This window comes from Triticum dicoccoides, chromosome 1B, assembly GCF_002162155.2.
Source record: "Triticum dicoccoides isolate Atlit2015 ecotype Zavitan chromosome 1B, WEW_v2.0, whole genome shotgun sequence".
NCBI lineage: Eukaryota > Viridiplantae > Streptophyta > Magnoliopsida > Poales > Poaceae > Triticum > Triticum dicoccoides.
Window position 1 is genome coordinate 239,842,557 of NC_041381.1, and position 16,712 is coordinate 239,859,268.

General features: G+C 50.2%; 1 protein-coding gene across 3 annotated transcripts in view; it reads right to left on the reverse strand.

The window, feature by feature from the left end:
- Positions 1 to 2,689: 2,689 nt before the first annotated feature.
- LOC119329938 (vacuolar-sorting receptor 1-like) overlaps positions 2,690 to 16,712 on the reverse strand; it is a 47,870-nt gene continuing 33,847 nt past the window's right edge. Inside the window, exons 9-12 of one of the 3 annotated variants that reach the window (XM_037603044.1) lie at positions 10,845 to 10,911; positions 10,207 to 10,335; positions 10,017 to 10,126; positions 2,690 to 3,376 (exon numbers count right to left, since the gene is read on the reverse strand). In XM_037603044.1, coding sequence (XP_037458941.1) covers positions 3,269 to 3,376; positions 10,017 to 10,126; positions 10,207 to 10,335; positions 10,845 to 10,911 — 414 coding nt within the window. In that variant the 3' untranslated portion in view covers positions 2,690 to 3,268. The remainder of the gene's footprint in view (positions 3,377 to 10,016; positions 10,127 to 10,206; positions 10,336 to 10,844; positions 10,912 to 16,712) is intronic. The other 2 variants (XM_037603051.1, XR_005159835.1) reach the window with 2 other exon arrangements.

A 16,712-nucleotide genomic window follows, 5' to 3' on the forward strand; every position in this document is an offset into this window, starting at 1 on the left:
TCACGACGTTATTACAGAGACGCGTCATCATCGGATGTGAAGTGCCTGTGGCAGGAGCAGCGGGCGGACGCTGCTCGACAGTTGGAGCAGAAGGAGGCTCCTGTTCGCTCGGCGAAGTCGGAGAAGCTAGGGATGCCGCGCCAGGAGAGCTCATGCCTGGGCTAGGCGAGGTGCAAGACTCGGCTGTAGACGAGGCTGGAGTCTACGACCCGCTCGGAAGGACGGGGAACGTCGGAGCTGGCCCGTCTGCATGGTGATGATGCGGCGTGCGTGGCGACGTAGAGCCAGAGGACGTCGAGTCGCTGGAACCTGCATGCACATCAGAAGGACTTGACGACGCATTAGTAAGCAAGGTTAAATTATATCTCTGCATGCGATCATCCACTACGGCCGGCTCGGCTACAGGAAAAACTGAAGGAGGTGTAGGTAGAATGGGTGTGGTGGTGGGAGTAGTGGAAGATGCGGCGGCAAAATGAAAATTTTTTCATCAAATACAACGTCGCGGGAAATATAAATACGACCAGTTGATCGATCAAGGCACTTGTAGCCTTTGTGCATAGAGCTATAGCCCAAGAATACGCACCGTCAGGAACGAAAATCGAGTTTACGATTATTGTATGGGCGGAGGTTCGGCCAACATGCACATCCAAAGGCACGGAGAAAAGTATAATCTGGTTTCTCATTAAAAAGACACGTGAGTGGCGTGGTGTTCCGAAGAATACGAGTTGGCATGTGATTCATTAAATAGCAAGCGGTAATGAAGGCTTCGTCCCAAAAACGGACCGGGAGAGAGGCATGAGCGAGGAGTGTGATGCCGGTTTCAACGATATGGCGATGCTTGCGTTCAACGATGCCATTTTGTTATGAGGTGTGTGGGCAGGATACACACTGAGTAATGCCTTCCCGCTGAAAATATCTAGATAGTCGATGGTACTCCCCACCCCAATCAGACTGGACAGTTTTGATTTTAGTATTAAGCAAGCATTCAACATGTTTTTGGAAGGTGTAAAATGCTTGCTCGACATCGGATTTTCGCTTGAGAAGGTAAATCCATGTGAAACGACTAAAGTCATCAAAAAAACTCGCATAATATTTGAAGCCTCCAACGAGGTAATAGCAAGTCCCCAAACATCAGAATGAATAATTTCAAGCGGAGCATGAGTAACATGACTCGAATCTCGAAAAGGTAGTTGATGGACCTTAGCTCGTTGGCAAGCATCACAAACATTATTAGACTCGATCGAAGGTGCACAAGCAAATTTATTTGACCTAAGAATGGACTCAATGACACTTTTGGATGGGTGGCCTAATCTTCGATGCCAAAGATCCGAGGAGAGCTTGACACCGGAGAAGGCGCGATGACCAGACACGATAGGTGAGGACTTGAAGCTTGGCACTGGATAAAGACCACGACATCTACTGCGAAGAAGAACCTTCCTTGTTGCTCAGTCCTTTAGATAAAACAAGTGAGGATGAAATTCAGCGAAAGCATCATTGTCAGAGACTAACTTGTTCATGGATAGCAAGTGTTTGTTTACACGAGGAACATGCAAAATGTTGCGAAGATAAAGAGGTTTGGACGAGCCGGAAATAGTGGAGTGACCAACATGTGAGATAGAATAACCTGCCACATTGGCGACGTGCACCTTGTCCTTGCCACCGTAGCGCTCATGGACGGTGAGGTGGTCGAGATCGTTCGCCAGGTGGTCGGTGGCACCGGTGTCCACGTACCAGTCCATGTCCACGGAGTAGGAGCCGGTGTTGGCGACGTTGTCGGAGCGCTCGCGGTGCTCCTCCGGCTGGTACGTGTGGTTGAAGCAATTGCGACAGTGGAGCGCGTCATGGCCGAACTTGCCACACACCTGACACTTCAGGTTGGAGCGCCCATTGCCGCGACCACGCCCACCACAACCACGAGCTTGTCCGCCTTGCCCGCCATGTGCACCATTGCCACGTGCTGCAGCGTTTGCGGAGGGATGGATCTCTCCAGTTGAGTTCTGCTGCTCAAGACGAATTTCAGCGCTGAGAAGAAATGCATAAAAGCTGTTGAGGCTCACAGGGTCATCACGTGCCGTGATCGACACGACAAGAGGCTCGAACTCGGAGCCCAGCCCAGCAAGCATGTACCCAAGCACCTCGTCATCAGATAGGGGCTTGCCAACGGACGCCATGGCATCAGCAAACCCCTAAATCTTGCGATAGTATTCCGACGCGGAGAGGTCGTTCTTCTCTAGATAGAGAGCTGGTACCTCAATTGCATAACACGAGCTCGATTTTGTGATGCAAACATGTCATGGAGAGCAGTCCAAACAGCAGTAGAGGTCGTCAACTGTGTCAAATGACCAAGAATATCCTCAGTCATGGATCCTAGGAAAGCAACCATCACAAGCTGGTCTTGCTGGTACCAGTGAAGGAACTCCGGGTTGGCCACCTCGATAGCCGCCTTTCCGGTTCCTTGCATGATGGTGTGCGGTGGTGCTTCCACGGTGCCAGCGACATAGCCGTACAGGCCGTTTGCGGCGAGGGCAGGAACGGCCTGGGTCTTAGCAAGAAGCTATCCCGCGTGAGATGGATCATTATGAGATTGGCGAGTGACATGACAGAGATCGGAGCTGAAGAGCTGGAGCCGGCGGTGCCGGCCATGGGGATAGGATCTTTTTTCTATGTATACCAAGTCAGCTAGATGGGATTGCCATAATAGTTTGCACTAGTATTGCTCAGTTTATATACATCAAGTACAGCTTCAGTTACAGATCAAAAGATGGTGGATAATTAAGAGAAAGGTCTCTAGACCTTCTACATTCTATTCCCTCCGTTCGGAATTACTTGTCACAAAAATGGATAAAAATGGATGTATCTACAATTAAAATACATCTAGATACATTCATTTCTTCGACGAGTAATTCCGAACGGAGGGAGTAGCACTAAACTATAATGATCATAATAGGCAGCACTAACTGAATCCAAAAGGATGCGTTGCTTAACAGCATCATCACATGCATGTATGCAACTAACTACCCCACATGTTGTGGTTGGGTCGCGCCAGGGACGAGCTGAGCGAACGTTTGCTCATTATAGAATCTGTTAATATTACCGGAGATGGAGTTGCCGTGACCTCTAAGGTGAAAGTACTGTAGATAAATTTGTACGTGAGTCTCACATTCATGTCAGACTCTAAAATCATGCTGCCATTCACCTTGGTATGCATTCTGTATATTTCAACGCTGTTCAAACCACATTTCTGCCTATGTTAGTTGTACAGGTTCAGTTAGTGAGCAAGTGGATGATCTTCGTGTGAATCATATGGGACCTCTCCTTGATTGTCCAGTGGCATGTACTGTGCCATGATAGCTCTAATCTCAGAGTCCATGTATGCCTGAAAAAACAACACAAAACAACTATGTAGAATTAGACATCTGTCGATGAAGCTAAGGACAAGAAGCCTTAGTTAAAACATATTTACAGTATTGCTGAAACTCAACATCATAATAGGGATTTGGTGATATCGGCTTTTCAAAACCATAAGCATAAGCTACAGCGGAATGTGGTCATTTGTTACCCTTCTACTCCCTGCGTTCCATCATAAGTGTCGGTGATTAGTACAACTTTGAACTAAATCAGCGACACATAATATGGACGGAGGGAGTAGTTTTCTTTGCAGATAATGTGGGAAAATATTAACCACATGGAAGTTGTCATATTACATAAAATTTCAACCACTCTTGGTACAACAGCAACTAGGATAGAACTTTCTTTTCAAGAACAAGCAACTTCAGTTGCATGTTGTTTTCGTTAAGATAAAAGTGTGAAGTGTGAAGTGCGCCGTCCAAGGCTTCTGCACAGACGCGGCATCTCCTGGCCGCGATGGAGAATCAAACATCCAACCTCTCGGCCCTCATGGAGAAGTTGCTCGAGCGCTTCGATGAGAAGGCGGAGGCGGGGAAGCGCGCCGAGGTGCAAGCCGCCTTCAACAGTCAGGTCTCCCACGAGCTCAAAAGCCTCTCCAAGCAAATCGGACTCACCCAAGCAGAGGTCGACGACGTCCGTAGGGGGGCCTCTTCTTCACACTCGTCGGCCCTCTCCGCCATATCTGACGTCGACGACCCGGCCACGACCGTGCTCCATACGCCGCCGCCCAAGGATGCACCTCAGCATAAGGCGCCACCACCACCGCCGCCGCCACCCGAGCTGCGCGGCGCCCCGCCCCCGAGCGCGCTGCCACATCCGCACATCCGCAGACACTAGCTGGAGGCCAGCCGCGCACACGCCTGGCCAACGACGGACCGCCGCTGCTTTCAGTACCAGAGCAGACACCACCACCGGAGCGCACTCATCACCAACCACGAGAGGATTACTTCACCAAGCCACCCAAACACAATTTCCCTCGCTTCGATGGGGAATACCCGCGCGTCTGGCTGGATCGATGCCTGGCATATTTCAAGCTCTACCGCGTGCCGGAACACAACTGGGTGACCACAGCAGCACTCTATGTGGAGGGGCATGCCGCCCTCTGGTTACGGGCATTTCGGTAGCAGAACCCGATTCTCCGCTGGGACATGTTCCGGCGAGCAATTGAGGAGGAGTTTGGACCGGAGGAACTTGAGTCCCTGATGCACAGTCTCTTGCAACTGCGGCAGACTGGGAGCGTGATCGAGTACAGACAGCAATTCGAGGTTCTCATGTACAATTTACTGGCCCTGGATACAACCCTGAGTCCCAAATTCTTTGTTACACAATTTCTGCTGGGGCTCAAGGATGAGCTCCGCGCTGCTGTACGCCTTCAAGCACCCAACAGCATCCACCCAGGCCACAGTTTTTGCAAGAATTCAGGAAGAGGAGCTCGCGAATCTGCACCCAAAGTCACGACCATTGCCGGCCGGTCAACCGCCTCCACTGCCCTACTCTGCACCAACGCAGGGACGCCCACCGGCAGCAGCAACCATTTTGCCAGCGGGGAACCCACCGAAACCGATCGCAGCAGCCAAACCAGCGACAGATGACTTCGGCAGAGAGCGGCAGTTACGGGATTACAGACGCCAACATGGCCTGTGTTTTCGCTGCGGCGAGAAGTACTCCAGGGAGCATCAGTGCAAGCGATCAGCTCAGTTACTTACCATTGAGGTTGGGTAGTATGGAGAGGTCCTGTCAGATGATGCCGTGCGTGCTCTAGAATTGTTGGACGAACCAGTGGGGGCTGACGCCGCGTGCTGCCTCCTGTCGGCACACGCTGCGAAGGGCACGGAAGCGGCAGAAACCATCAGGCTTCGCGCTACTGTGGGCGGACAGACCATGTTGTTGCTCGTAGACTCCGGCAGTACACACAGTTTCGTCAGCACGGCTTTTGCAAAGCTTTTGCAGAACGTGTTCAAGCTCCGACAACCAAGATTCCGACAGTGGCTGTTTGCGTCGCCAACGGCCAACGGTTGACCTGCACAGCTAGGCACCCCAGCTCCGTTGGACCATTCAGGGTCATGAATTTGCTACCGATATGTGCCTGTTGGAGTTGGGCGTGTATGATGCCGTCCTGGGAGTTGACTGGCTTGCTCAGCATAGCCCAATGAAGTGTGATTGGAATCTGAAATCGATGGAATTCGTCAAGGAGGGAGCCACGGTACAGCTGCGTGCGCACGGAGGAGCAGCCTACACTAGCCGCAATGGATGCTGCTACGCTTTGGCAATTGCAGGAGGCAAACGAAATCCGGGGCGCGGCCTGTTGGAGATTCAGGCCCCCTCATCAACCCAAGAGGAACCAATTCCCCCGATAATCCAACGGGTTCTGACAGACTTTCGTGATGTCTTTGAGGAGCCAACCTCATTACCTCCTCGTCGACAATACGATCACGCCATCACCCTGGAACCGGGAACAGCACCAATCAACTGCAGACCATACCGGTACTCGCCACTGCAAAAAGATGAAATCGAGCGACAGGTTGCTGAAATGCTCCGCAAGGGTCTCATCACCCATAGCATGAGCCCGTATGCTGCGCCGGTCCTCTTGGTCAAGAAAGAGGATGGATCATGGCGATTTTGCGTGGATAATCGAAGATTGAACGCAGTCACCATCAAGAACAAATTTCCCCTTCCGGTCATTGATGAGCTCCTGGATGAATTGGCGGGTGTGGCTCCAAGATTGATTTGCGTTCGGGTTATCATCAGGTCCGCATGCGAGAAGGTGATGAAGAAAAAACGGCCTTCAAAACTCGTCGCGAGCACTTCGAGTTCCGCGTGATGCCGTTCGGAGTCACCAGTGGACCTCCAACCTTCCAATGCGTCATGAATGCAGTACTCTCTGGCCCGAGCCGTATGTATGTCATAAGTTTTCTAGATGACATTCTTGTGTTCAGCCATACCTTGCAGGAACATGTCGAGCACTTGCGCACGGTGTTGACCATCTTGCGACAACATCAATTGTACGCCAAGGAATCCAAGTGTTCATTTGCCCAGCCTCGCATTGAATACCTCGAACATGTGATCTCCAAGGAGGGTGTGGCAACGGATGCCAGCAAGACCAGCGCCATGTGTTCGTGGCCCACACCGAACAAATGCCACGGAGCTGCGGGGATTACTCGGTCTCACTGGCTACTATCGCAAGTTCGTTCCAAGATATGGGATCATCGCCAAGCCCCTCACTCAGATGCTCACCAAGAAAGGATTTCTCTGGTCTGAACAAGCCCAAGTCGCCTTCGACCTACTCAAGCAAGCTATGATCAATGCCCCGGTCTTGGCACTGCCGGATTTTTCGCGTCCATTTTCCACCGAAACAGATGCTTGTGACACCGGGGTAGGCGCGGTGTTAGTCGAAGATGGTCACTCGGTGGCCTATCTCAGCAAGGCGTTGGGGGTCCACAATCAGCGGCTATCAATCTACAAGAAAGAGTTTCTCGCTGTCATCATGGCCATTGATAAATGGAGTGCCTATCTGCAGAGAGCCCCCTTTGTCATTGTCACCAATCACAAAAGTTTGTGTAGCTTGGGGGATCAACAGTTGGAAACAGAGCTTCAGCGCAAGGCTATGTCAAAGATGGTGGGGTTACAGTTCTCCTTCAAATATTGCCGGGGCCAAGACAACGGCGCGGCATATGCCTTGTCTCGCGTTGGTCACTTACTGTCCGTCGAAGCAGTCGAAGCACTGTCCGTCTGTCAACCCCAATGGCTTCAAGAGGTCGCTAACTCATATGAGACGGATACTAAGGCACAAGCCATGTTGCAGCGATTGGCCCTTTGCAGTCCAGACGACCAAGGTTATGAGCTACAGCACGGCGTGATTCGCCATCATGGCAGACTATGGATCGGAGCGAACACTGCCCTGCAGACTATGCTGATTAGTGCGTTCCACGCGAGCGCAGTGCGAGGACATTCAGGAGTCATGGCCACCTATCAACGCCTCAAGAAACATTTCACTTGGCGTGGCCTCAAACCACCTATCAGCTGTGGAGGATTTTGTGAGACAGTGTGCAGTTTGTCAACATGCGAAATCTGAACATATCCGGACCCCAGGTCTGCTTCGGCCACTACCAATACCCACACAGCCGTGGCAGAATTTGACGATGGACTTCATCGGCGGCCTACCGGCATCCGACGGATACAAGGTGATCATGGTCGTCGTCGACCGGTTCACCAAGTACGCGCACTTTGTGCCACTCCGTCACCCGTACACTGCTACTTCTGTCGCGCGTGCTTTCTGGGACATCATCAAGTTGCACGAAGTGCCCCAATCCATCATCTCTGACAGGGATAGTGTTTTCACCAGCAAAATGTGGCGGGCAATGCTTGATGCTGCTGGTACAAAATTGAGCTACTCCACGGCCTACCATCCTCAGACCAATGGGCAAAGTGAGAGGGTGAACCAGTGCCTTGAAATGTATCTTCGTTGCGCCGTCCACGAGACACCGAAGCAATGGCGCAAGTGGCTGTCAACCGCGGAGTTCTGGTACAACACAACCTACCACTCCTCACTCAATACTTCACCATTTCAAGCCTTATATGGAAAGGAACCCAACTTGGGAGGTTTGCCTGCCCTGGCCACCAACTTACCTGAAGATGCGGAAACAGAGTTGGACTGGGCGACACACAACACAAGGCTGCGTGCCCAGCTCGCGCGCGCAGAATCAGTGCAAACAGAAGGCAGACAAGCACCACTCGGAGCGTTCCTTCCAAGTGGGAGAACAGGTTCTGCTCAAGCTTCAACCCTACATTCAATCAACTGTCGCCAACCGCCCCTGTCCCAAGTTGGCATACAAGTTCTTTGGGCCATTCACCGTCGAGCAGCACATCGGCACCATGGCGTACAAGCTGGAACTTCCGGAGGACAGCCGCATCCATCCGGTCTTTCATGTGTCCCAGCTCAAGCCGTTCACGCCAGACTACTCTCTGGTCTTCTCCGAGCTACCACGCACTCCAGACCTCACTGCTGCTCCACTGCAGCCGATGACCATCCTCGCCCGTCACCTCATCAAGAAAGGTAACTCCTCGGTGCTGCAGGTTCAAGCCAGTGGTCTTCGCTGTCGCCAGACTCTGCAACCTGGGAAGACTACACCGTGTTGCGTCACCGATACCCGATGGCTCCTTGGTGGGATGAAGACGACGCTTCCGCTCAAGGAGGGGCGAATCTCACACCTGATGCGAGTGCATCGATGGACTAGATAGGGGATGAGAGCACATGGGCCGGAGCCTAGTGGGTGTAGTGGGCCGCTTGTGGCCAGCGTGTATTGGATGTGGACTTGTACTTAAGCGGTGACCGCAAACAACACAGACAGGAAATGAAATACGATCTGAACTCTCTCATCCCCTTCCTCCTCTGCTACTCACCTACCTGCTTCCTCCCTCATCCCGATCTCCCCTCCCGTGCGATCGATCCCCTCCCTAGGGTTCTTCGGTCGTCACACCTAATATCCATGATTTACCTGTGATTAGCCAAAGCCTGGCCACTGATCTTCTTGTCGCACCACACGCTTTAGCAAAGGAGAACAGTGTTGGTGCAATGTCATGGGCACTTCGCCCATTAATACTGCTCGTGCCAAAACTATGATATATCTCCTACATACACCATGCATTGGGTAGCCGCCAAGAAGAGGGTTGTGGCTCTTTGCTAATCGGCACTTGCAGTCCTGACCACGCCCTCGGCTCCCCGACGCAACCCTGCTAGCTCCATCTGATCATATGTGCCTCATTCAGGAACTGAGGATTGTGAATCCCAAGTCCTCCGAACTCTGTTTCACATTTGGTCCAAGGCAAGCGCAACAGCCACCGACATCACCATGGACACACCGCCAAGCCCAAGTGGACCCATGAAAAGGACACGTGCACGAGCCATCCAAACTGAGATGACTTCACTCCTCTTTGAGCTCCATATACCTTGAATGAGACTTGGCTACTACCTCAAAGTGGAATCCTACGTGTGATTAGGTTTGTTGACGACCACCGTGGAAGCACGAGGAAGGAAGACCAGGTCCAAGATGAGGATGAGAAGACGAGGAAGATGAAGGAGTAAGGCGTGAAGCCGGAATCGGAAACCCGAAAGACTCCAAAGTTTGTCAACTCTAGTCTCTCCAAACCTGATCCGGACTCCATCAAGAATACGGCCTGTTACGCTTCATGCACTAGCCAACGCAACCAAAAGTCCGAACTGATGGAAAGGGATAGGCAATCCACATACACACTTCAATACCCCCTCTCACGTGTGACGAGGGAAATTAACACGTGAATAGACTCAGAGGTATGGCTCAAGAGGCCTATACGTGGACACCGAGGGGGGCAGCATCAATTTTTGGATGTATTGTGAAATCCAAAACTTGAACTCAAGACCTTAGGCCCTGATACCATGTTAAGCTTCATGCACTAGCCAACTAGGACTTGAACTCAAGACCTTAGGCTCCCATAACATGTTAAGCTTCATGCACTAGCCAACGCAACCAAAAGTCCGAACTGATGGAAAGGGCTAGGCAATCCACATATACACTAGGTTTACAAATAAAAACTATATGAATGAAGATAATATTCTGCGCCAGCTAGCTTACCCTTAATCTGTATTTGTATACCACATAGCTTCCTGCCGCCACAATAACCAAGGCTACCAAGATCCCCCACACAGCAGCCCATGCTGCTTTAGCCTGAACTGTTGTCTTACCTACAGATTAACCATACAAGATTAAGTGATATGTACAAAAAATGATAGATATTTGTTACATAATCAAAGTCTAAAATTACTTATGCAAGTGTCGTGCTCCTTGATGTACAAAAGGTCGCCACTACAAGTACAATCATAGCCACCCCATGTATCTCTGCAGCTGCATTCAGGACACTGGCAAGCTTTTCTCTCCTTGCACTCGTCAATATCTGCAAAGGTAAATGACAAGCAGCAGTTTAAGAACTATTGTACCTGCTGCATTGCACTAATTTTTTACTGCCTTTTTTCACAAAATATATAACGTTTTTGCAGAAAACTTGTTAATCGGAAAAATATTCATGTCAATTGTCCATATTCCAAGTATGTGTGAAGTCATTTTTTACTGCCTTTTTTCACAAAATATATAACATTTTTTGCAGAAAAAATGTTAATCGGAAAAATATTCATGTCAATTGTCCATATTCCAAGTATGTGTTTAGTCATTTGCATCTGCAAGAAAGACCCATTTTTGTTATAGAAAAAAGAGAATCATTTGTATGTGCGAGAGAGAAGAGAGATTATCTAGAGAATAAAATTCAGAGCGAAAAGACGATCAGTGCAGTACAGGACCATTGGTAGAACATCACTTATTCTGAGATGCAGGTCAGCGGTAATTTCCTAATTTTTGTGTGTGTGATCGGGTGGGTGGTGTGGAATGGGGGGTAAGGCTAAAGAGTACCATGACATTTTTTAACACCGTCCCCTCGGAAACCAGCTGGACACTTGCACTTTTGATCTCCTGATTCCTGTAAAATAAAATTTGGGTACGCGAATACTTATCAGAACTGTAGAAGTTATTACTGTTAGTATACTATATATATATATAGCCATGTAGGCTTTTGTATTTACCCCATTGTATAAGGGGTTTTCTGCATATTTCCTGCACCTGTACATGTATATATACTGGCCTATGGCCCATGGGAATACAAGTTGCATATTCCTAACATGGTATTAGAGCTAGGTCAACTTTTTCGCACGCTGCAACTTGTGCTATTGATCCACCGCCGCGTCGCCGCCATCCTCTGTGGCGGCTGTTGTTTTCTCTATCTCCCGTTGCCGCCAGATTTCCCACGCCCGCTACTGCTTCTTGCCCCGCTCGCCTCTCTCCCGTCTACCTCCAACGCCTCTCTGCTCCGTCCCCTGCAGATCAACGCCCCAGGTCGGCTGCTTCATCCCACGTGTCCGCCGCTGGAGTGCTGCCCGCACATTACATCAAGCAGCTCGGTCCTGCCTCCTGCTCCGGCCCGTTGGTGCAGCCGCTCAGGTCAACGGCTGCTAGATCCCGTCCAAGTCTCCATCAGCCTCAAGCCACAGCCGCGACCTGCCAAAGCCGCGATGATCGCTGGCCTCCTGCGCCCAGCAATCAGCGGCTGCTGATTTGCTAGCTCCAGTCTTGCCTGCTGATCAAAGGCACTGCTGGTTGCACCTTCTATTGAATCAAGCCGCCGGCCACTTCTATTGGGGCTGATGCGGCTGGTTGTCCTCTTGTAAAAAAAAAGGTGCCTCCGGCTTGTCCTTCTGTGATGTTCAAGGGTGTTCCCTACACTGACCACATCTCGCACATGCGCTTTTCCTCGGTGCTTGGTGCTCATCCGCCTGTGATGTCATCCATTCGGTGTTTTACGCAGGCTGTGCTGGTCGATTTACAACAACTTCTCTCATGACCTCCGCATGGTGATTGTCACTCTACACCAACTCCTCTCGCTACTTTCACCGGCGATTGTCACTCTACACCGGCTCCTCTCGCGACTTTCACCGATAGTGCTGATGCATATGGCTCCATCGACTACGCCTCGCACACGCGCCTTCCCTCAACGCATGGTGATTGTCTGCATGTGACCTTGTCTCCACCACCAGCCTCTGCAGATGATATCGGTCATGCTACATCGCCTCTAGCAGCTTCCACAGCCGGTGGTGGCCGTTCCTTTTTCGATGCTGCTATGTTAACTACTCCAGTTGTGTCCTTCACTGAGCAGGAAATTTTGCGACTTCGTGACTTGCTTATTGCCTCCGGCACTTCCTTGTCGGGTGCATCTGTGTCTACCTCTTCAATTGAGCCCCTGACTGAGCAGGAGATTACACGACTTCGATGCTTGCTAGCCGCATCCTCTGCTTGTTCACCAACTGGTTTCTGCTACCGACTATTTGGCATTGTGGGACCACCTTCTACACAGGCAGGTACATCTCCATGGATTCTTGATACTGGAGCATCTTTTCATATGACTCATGATTCATCCACTTTGTCCTCTATTCAACCTCTTGCTTCTCATGTCCATGTTCTTACTGCTGTTCATGTTCTTACTGCTGATGGTACCTTCCCTCCCGGTTAATGGCCGAGGCATTCTTAACACTCCAGCTTTTCATGTTCATCATGTTCCTCGACTTACCATGCAGCTCATTTCTGGTGGCCAGATTGTTGACTCTGGTTGTAGGGTCATTCTTGACTTTGACTCATGTTCAGTTTTGGATCGTCACACTGGTGCTCTACTTGGTGCTGGCCCTAGACGCCATGACTTGGGATCTCTAGGAGCTTGACTGGCTTCACCTTCCCACCCCTGCCATCACCGCCAGTCTTTCCGCTTCAGTTGCCTTGTCTACCAGCTCTTTTCAGTAGTGGCATCATCGCCTTGGTCACTTGTGTGGCTCTCGTCTTTCATCATTAGTTCGACGTGGTCTTCTTGGATCCATCTCCAGTAGTGTGTCTCTAGACTTTCAGGGTTGTCGGCTTGGTAAACAGGTCCAATTACCTTATCCTCGTAGCGAGACTCTATCTCAGCGTCCTTTCGACATTGTTCACTCTGATGTTTGGGGTCCAGCTCCCTTTGCCTCGAAGGGAGGTCATCACTACTATATTATCTTTATAGATGACTTCTCTTGACACACTTGAATATATTTTATGTTTTCTCGTAGTGAGGTCTTATCTCATGGTTCACACTCAGTTCTCCACGCCTATTCATGTGTTCCATGCTGACTCTACTGGAGAGAATATCTCCAAGTTGTTGCATGGAGTCCTTGTTGAGCAGGGTACTCTTGCTCAATTCTCTTGTCCTCGTGCTCATGCTTAAAATGGTGTGGTTGAGCGCAAGCATCGTCACCTTGTTGAGACGGCCCGTGCATTGATGACCAACACCTCTCTTCCGCCTCACTTTTGGGCTGAGGTTGTCTCCACTTCCACCTATCTCATCAATCTTCAGCCATCCACTGCTTTCCAGGGTGGCATTCCTTTCGAGTGTCTTTTTTTGAGACGGCCCGTGCATTGATGACCAACACCTCTCTTCCGCCTCACTTTTGGGCTGAGGTTGTCTCCACTTCCACCTATCTCATCAATCTTCAGCCATCCACTGCTTTCCAGGGTGGCATTCCTTTCGAGTGTCTTTTTTATTGTTCTCCCGATTATTCGACGCTTCGTTTGTTTGGTTGTGTTTGCTATGTTCTTGCCCCTCGTGAACGCACCAAACTGACAGCTCAGTCTGTTGACTGTGCCTTCTTAGGCTATCGTTTGGATGCGTATTTCTCGGGATGTGACTCTTGATGAGTCTCGTTCCTTCTATCCGCGTCCATCTTCCTTGACCTTTTCGGTGGATGATATCTCTTTCCTCACTTCTTGACACACCTATCACTTCCGTTGAGCCCTTGTCCATCCGTCCTGCTGCCCCTGCTTCTACAATTATTGTAGATCCGACGTCGTCATCTCCCATGGTTTCCTCACCCCGCTTGTCAGGATTCTACACCTTCATCCCCGGTGACTTCTCCATCTCCATCACCCGAGTCTACCCTGGTGATTCTCCTTGCATTCTTCCATCGTTTCCTCACTTTTATACTCGTCGTCTGCGTGTATGGATGCCTCTAATGATGTGTCATCTACTTCTAATGTGCAGTCTTCCTCGTCTCAACCTACCTATGGCTTGCGTCCTCGTTCGCTTCCGCCTATTGAGCGCCTTGGTTTTCCATGCACTGGCGCTCGACTTCTTATCGTGAAGCTGTTGTTCATCCCGAATGGCATCTGGCGATAGCAAAGGAGCTGGCTGCTCTTGAGTGGACCGGCACATAGGATCTTGTTTCTCTTCCTCCCCGTGTCCGTCCCATCACTTGTAAGTGGGTCTACAAGGTTAAGACTCGCTTTGATGGTTCTCTTGGGTGTTACAAAGCTCATCTTGTGTCTCAGTGCCTTTCAGCAGGAGCATGGTCATGATTGTTAAGCTTCATGCACTAGCCAACGCAACCAGAAGTCCGAACTAATGTAAAGGGCTAGGCAATCCACATATCCACTTCAACACCCCCTCTCACATGTGACGCGGGAAGTCAACACGTGGATACATAAAGGGGGGGAAGAACAATTTTTGGATAAATTGCGAAACTCAAGACTTGAACTCAAAACCTTGGGCTCTGATACCATGTTAAGCTTCATACACTAGCCAACGCAACTAAAAGTACAAACTGATGGAAAGGGCTAGGCAATCCACATATACACTTCAACAATGATTACGATGAGACTTCTGCTCATGTATCCATATGACCCACTGTTCGCACACTTCTCGCCGTGGCTTCTGTTCGCCACTGGTCTGTCTCGGCTTGATGTTAAGAATGCCTTTCTTGATGGTAAGAGCAACTCCAACGCACGACCCCAAACGGACGTCCATTTTGTTCGGACTTTGTCCGTTTGGGGATGGCAATGGGGCGGCGTCTGCCCGGATTTTTGGATGCAACGACCGTGCGCCTAACGCGCAGCCGCATTTTGGCCGCATCTGTCCGACGGAGGCCCTTTACGCATTCTTTGAACTAAAATCAAGCATAGCAAATAGTTCATAATCAAATAGTTCCACATCTGAAATAGTCTTACAACCCAATCGAAATAAAAACAATATCAAATAGTCTTACAACCCAATCAAATTGTTTTGCATGAAAAGATATTGAACCGATAGATCTATTGGTTGCCAATGTGAGTCCACATGTGCTCAACCAAGTCATCCTGGAGCTGCATATGAGTACGCCAATCACACATTTCACGATGAAATTGGACAAACTGTTCAAAGGTTGCAGGTTGTTGATGCTCAGGCTTAACATTTTCACCCTGAAAATCAAACCCTTGGTGATAGATGCTATCACCACGCTCATCCTCCACGATCATGTTGTGCATGATCACACAAGCAGTCATCACCTCCCAAAGCTTCTGAGTGCTCCATGTCAATGCAGGGTTTCGAACTATACCCCATCGAGATTGAAGCACACCAAAAGCACACTCCACAACCATCCTAGCACTTTCCTGCATTTGGGCAAATCTCTTTCTCTTCTCTCCTTGCGAATTGGGTATGGTCTTCACAAGAGTTGATCACCGAGGATAGATACCATCAGTTAGGTAATATCCCTTGCTGTAATGGTGGCCATTGATCTCAAAGTTGACCTCTGGGGAGTGGCCTTCTGCAAGCCTTGCAAACACTGGAGAACGCTGAAGCACGTTGATATCATTGTGAGAACCAACCATGCCAAAGAAAGAATGTCATATCCACAGATCTTGTGAAGCCATCGCTTCTAGTACGACAGTGACACCTTTCACATGCCCCTTGTACTCCCCCTGCCAAGCAAATGGACAGTTCTTCCACTTCCAGTGCATACAATCTATACTACCAAGCATGACCGGAAAGCCCCTCTCAGCTGATCGCCAACCACCTCTCTGTATCAGCAGCAGTTGGCTCTCTCAGGTACTCAGGGCCGAACACTGCCACCACGGCCTTGCAAAAACTATACATTGAGAGGAGACATGTGGACTTACTCACACGCACGTACTCATCCACAAGATCACCAGAAATTCCATATGCAAGCATGCGAATAGCCGCAGTCCATTTCTAGTAAGAGAAGCCAAGCTTGCCAAGGGCATCCTCTTTGCACTCAAAGAATGGGTCATATCCTACCACTCCCTCCCGAATACGATTCAACACATGTCTCATTCAGAAGCGGCGACGAAATTTGATGTGGTTTGAAGAGTGCGGTATTCTCAAAGTAATCGACATAGAGTAGGGCGTGACCGCTCTCCCTATTGTGGTTCAAGGTCGGAGCATGCCCCGGGATTGATCCCCTGAACCGAGGCCGCTGCCTACCAATGTAGTCATGGACGACCAATGCAGCCACCACAAGATCTTCGTCATCCAAGGACGAATCATCCGATGAACAAATAAAGTTGTGAAAGAAATACTCATCCCCGCTATCCATGGTACCTTGTGAGCAAAGCGTCGAACACCTTGCGGTCGCAGAGACGTGGCCGGAAAGAGCACATCGAGCTCCCCTCGTAGGCAACAAAGCAAGGTTGGTGTTGGCGGGTGGCGCCCTCCGGCTATGCAGCGCCTGCCGAAAGTTCTTGGGGTCGATGGGCGGCGGCGGCGACCGTAGCTTCTCTCCCACCGGCAACAAAGAACAACGAACGCCGGCAAAAAGCTCCTCCAAAACGCGGGCGTAGGCCAGCTATGGCATGGCGTGGTCGTGGTTCGGACGGCCTTGCAGGACGGCGATGAGGCCGGGAAAATGAGGGTACAGACAAGGTGGCGGCGGCGAT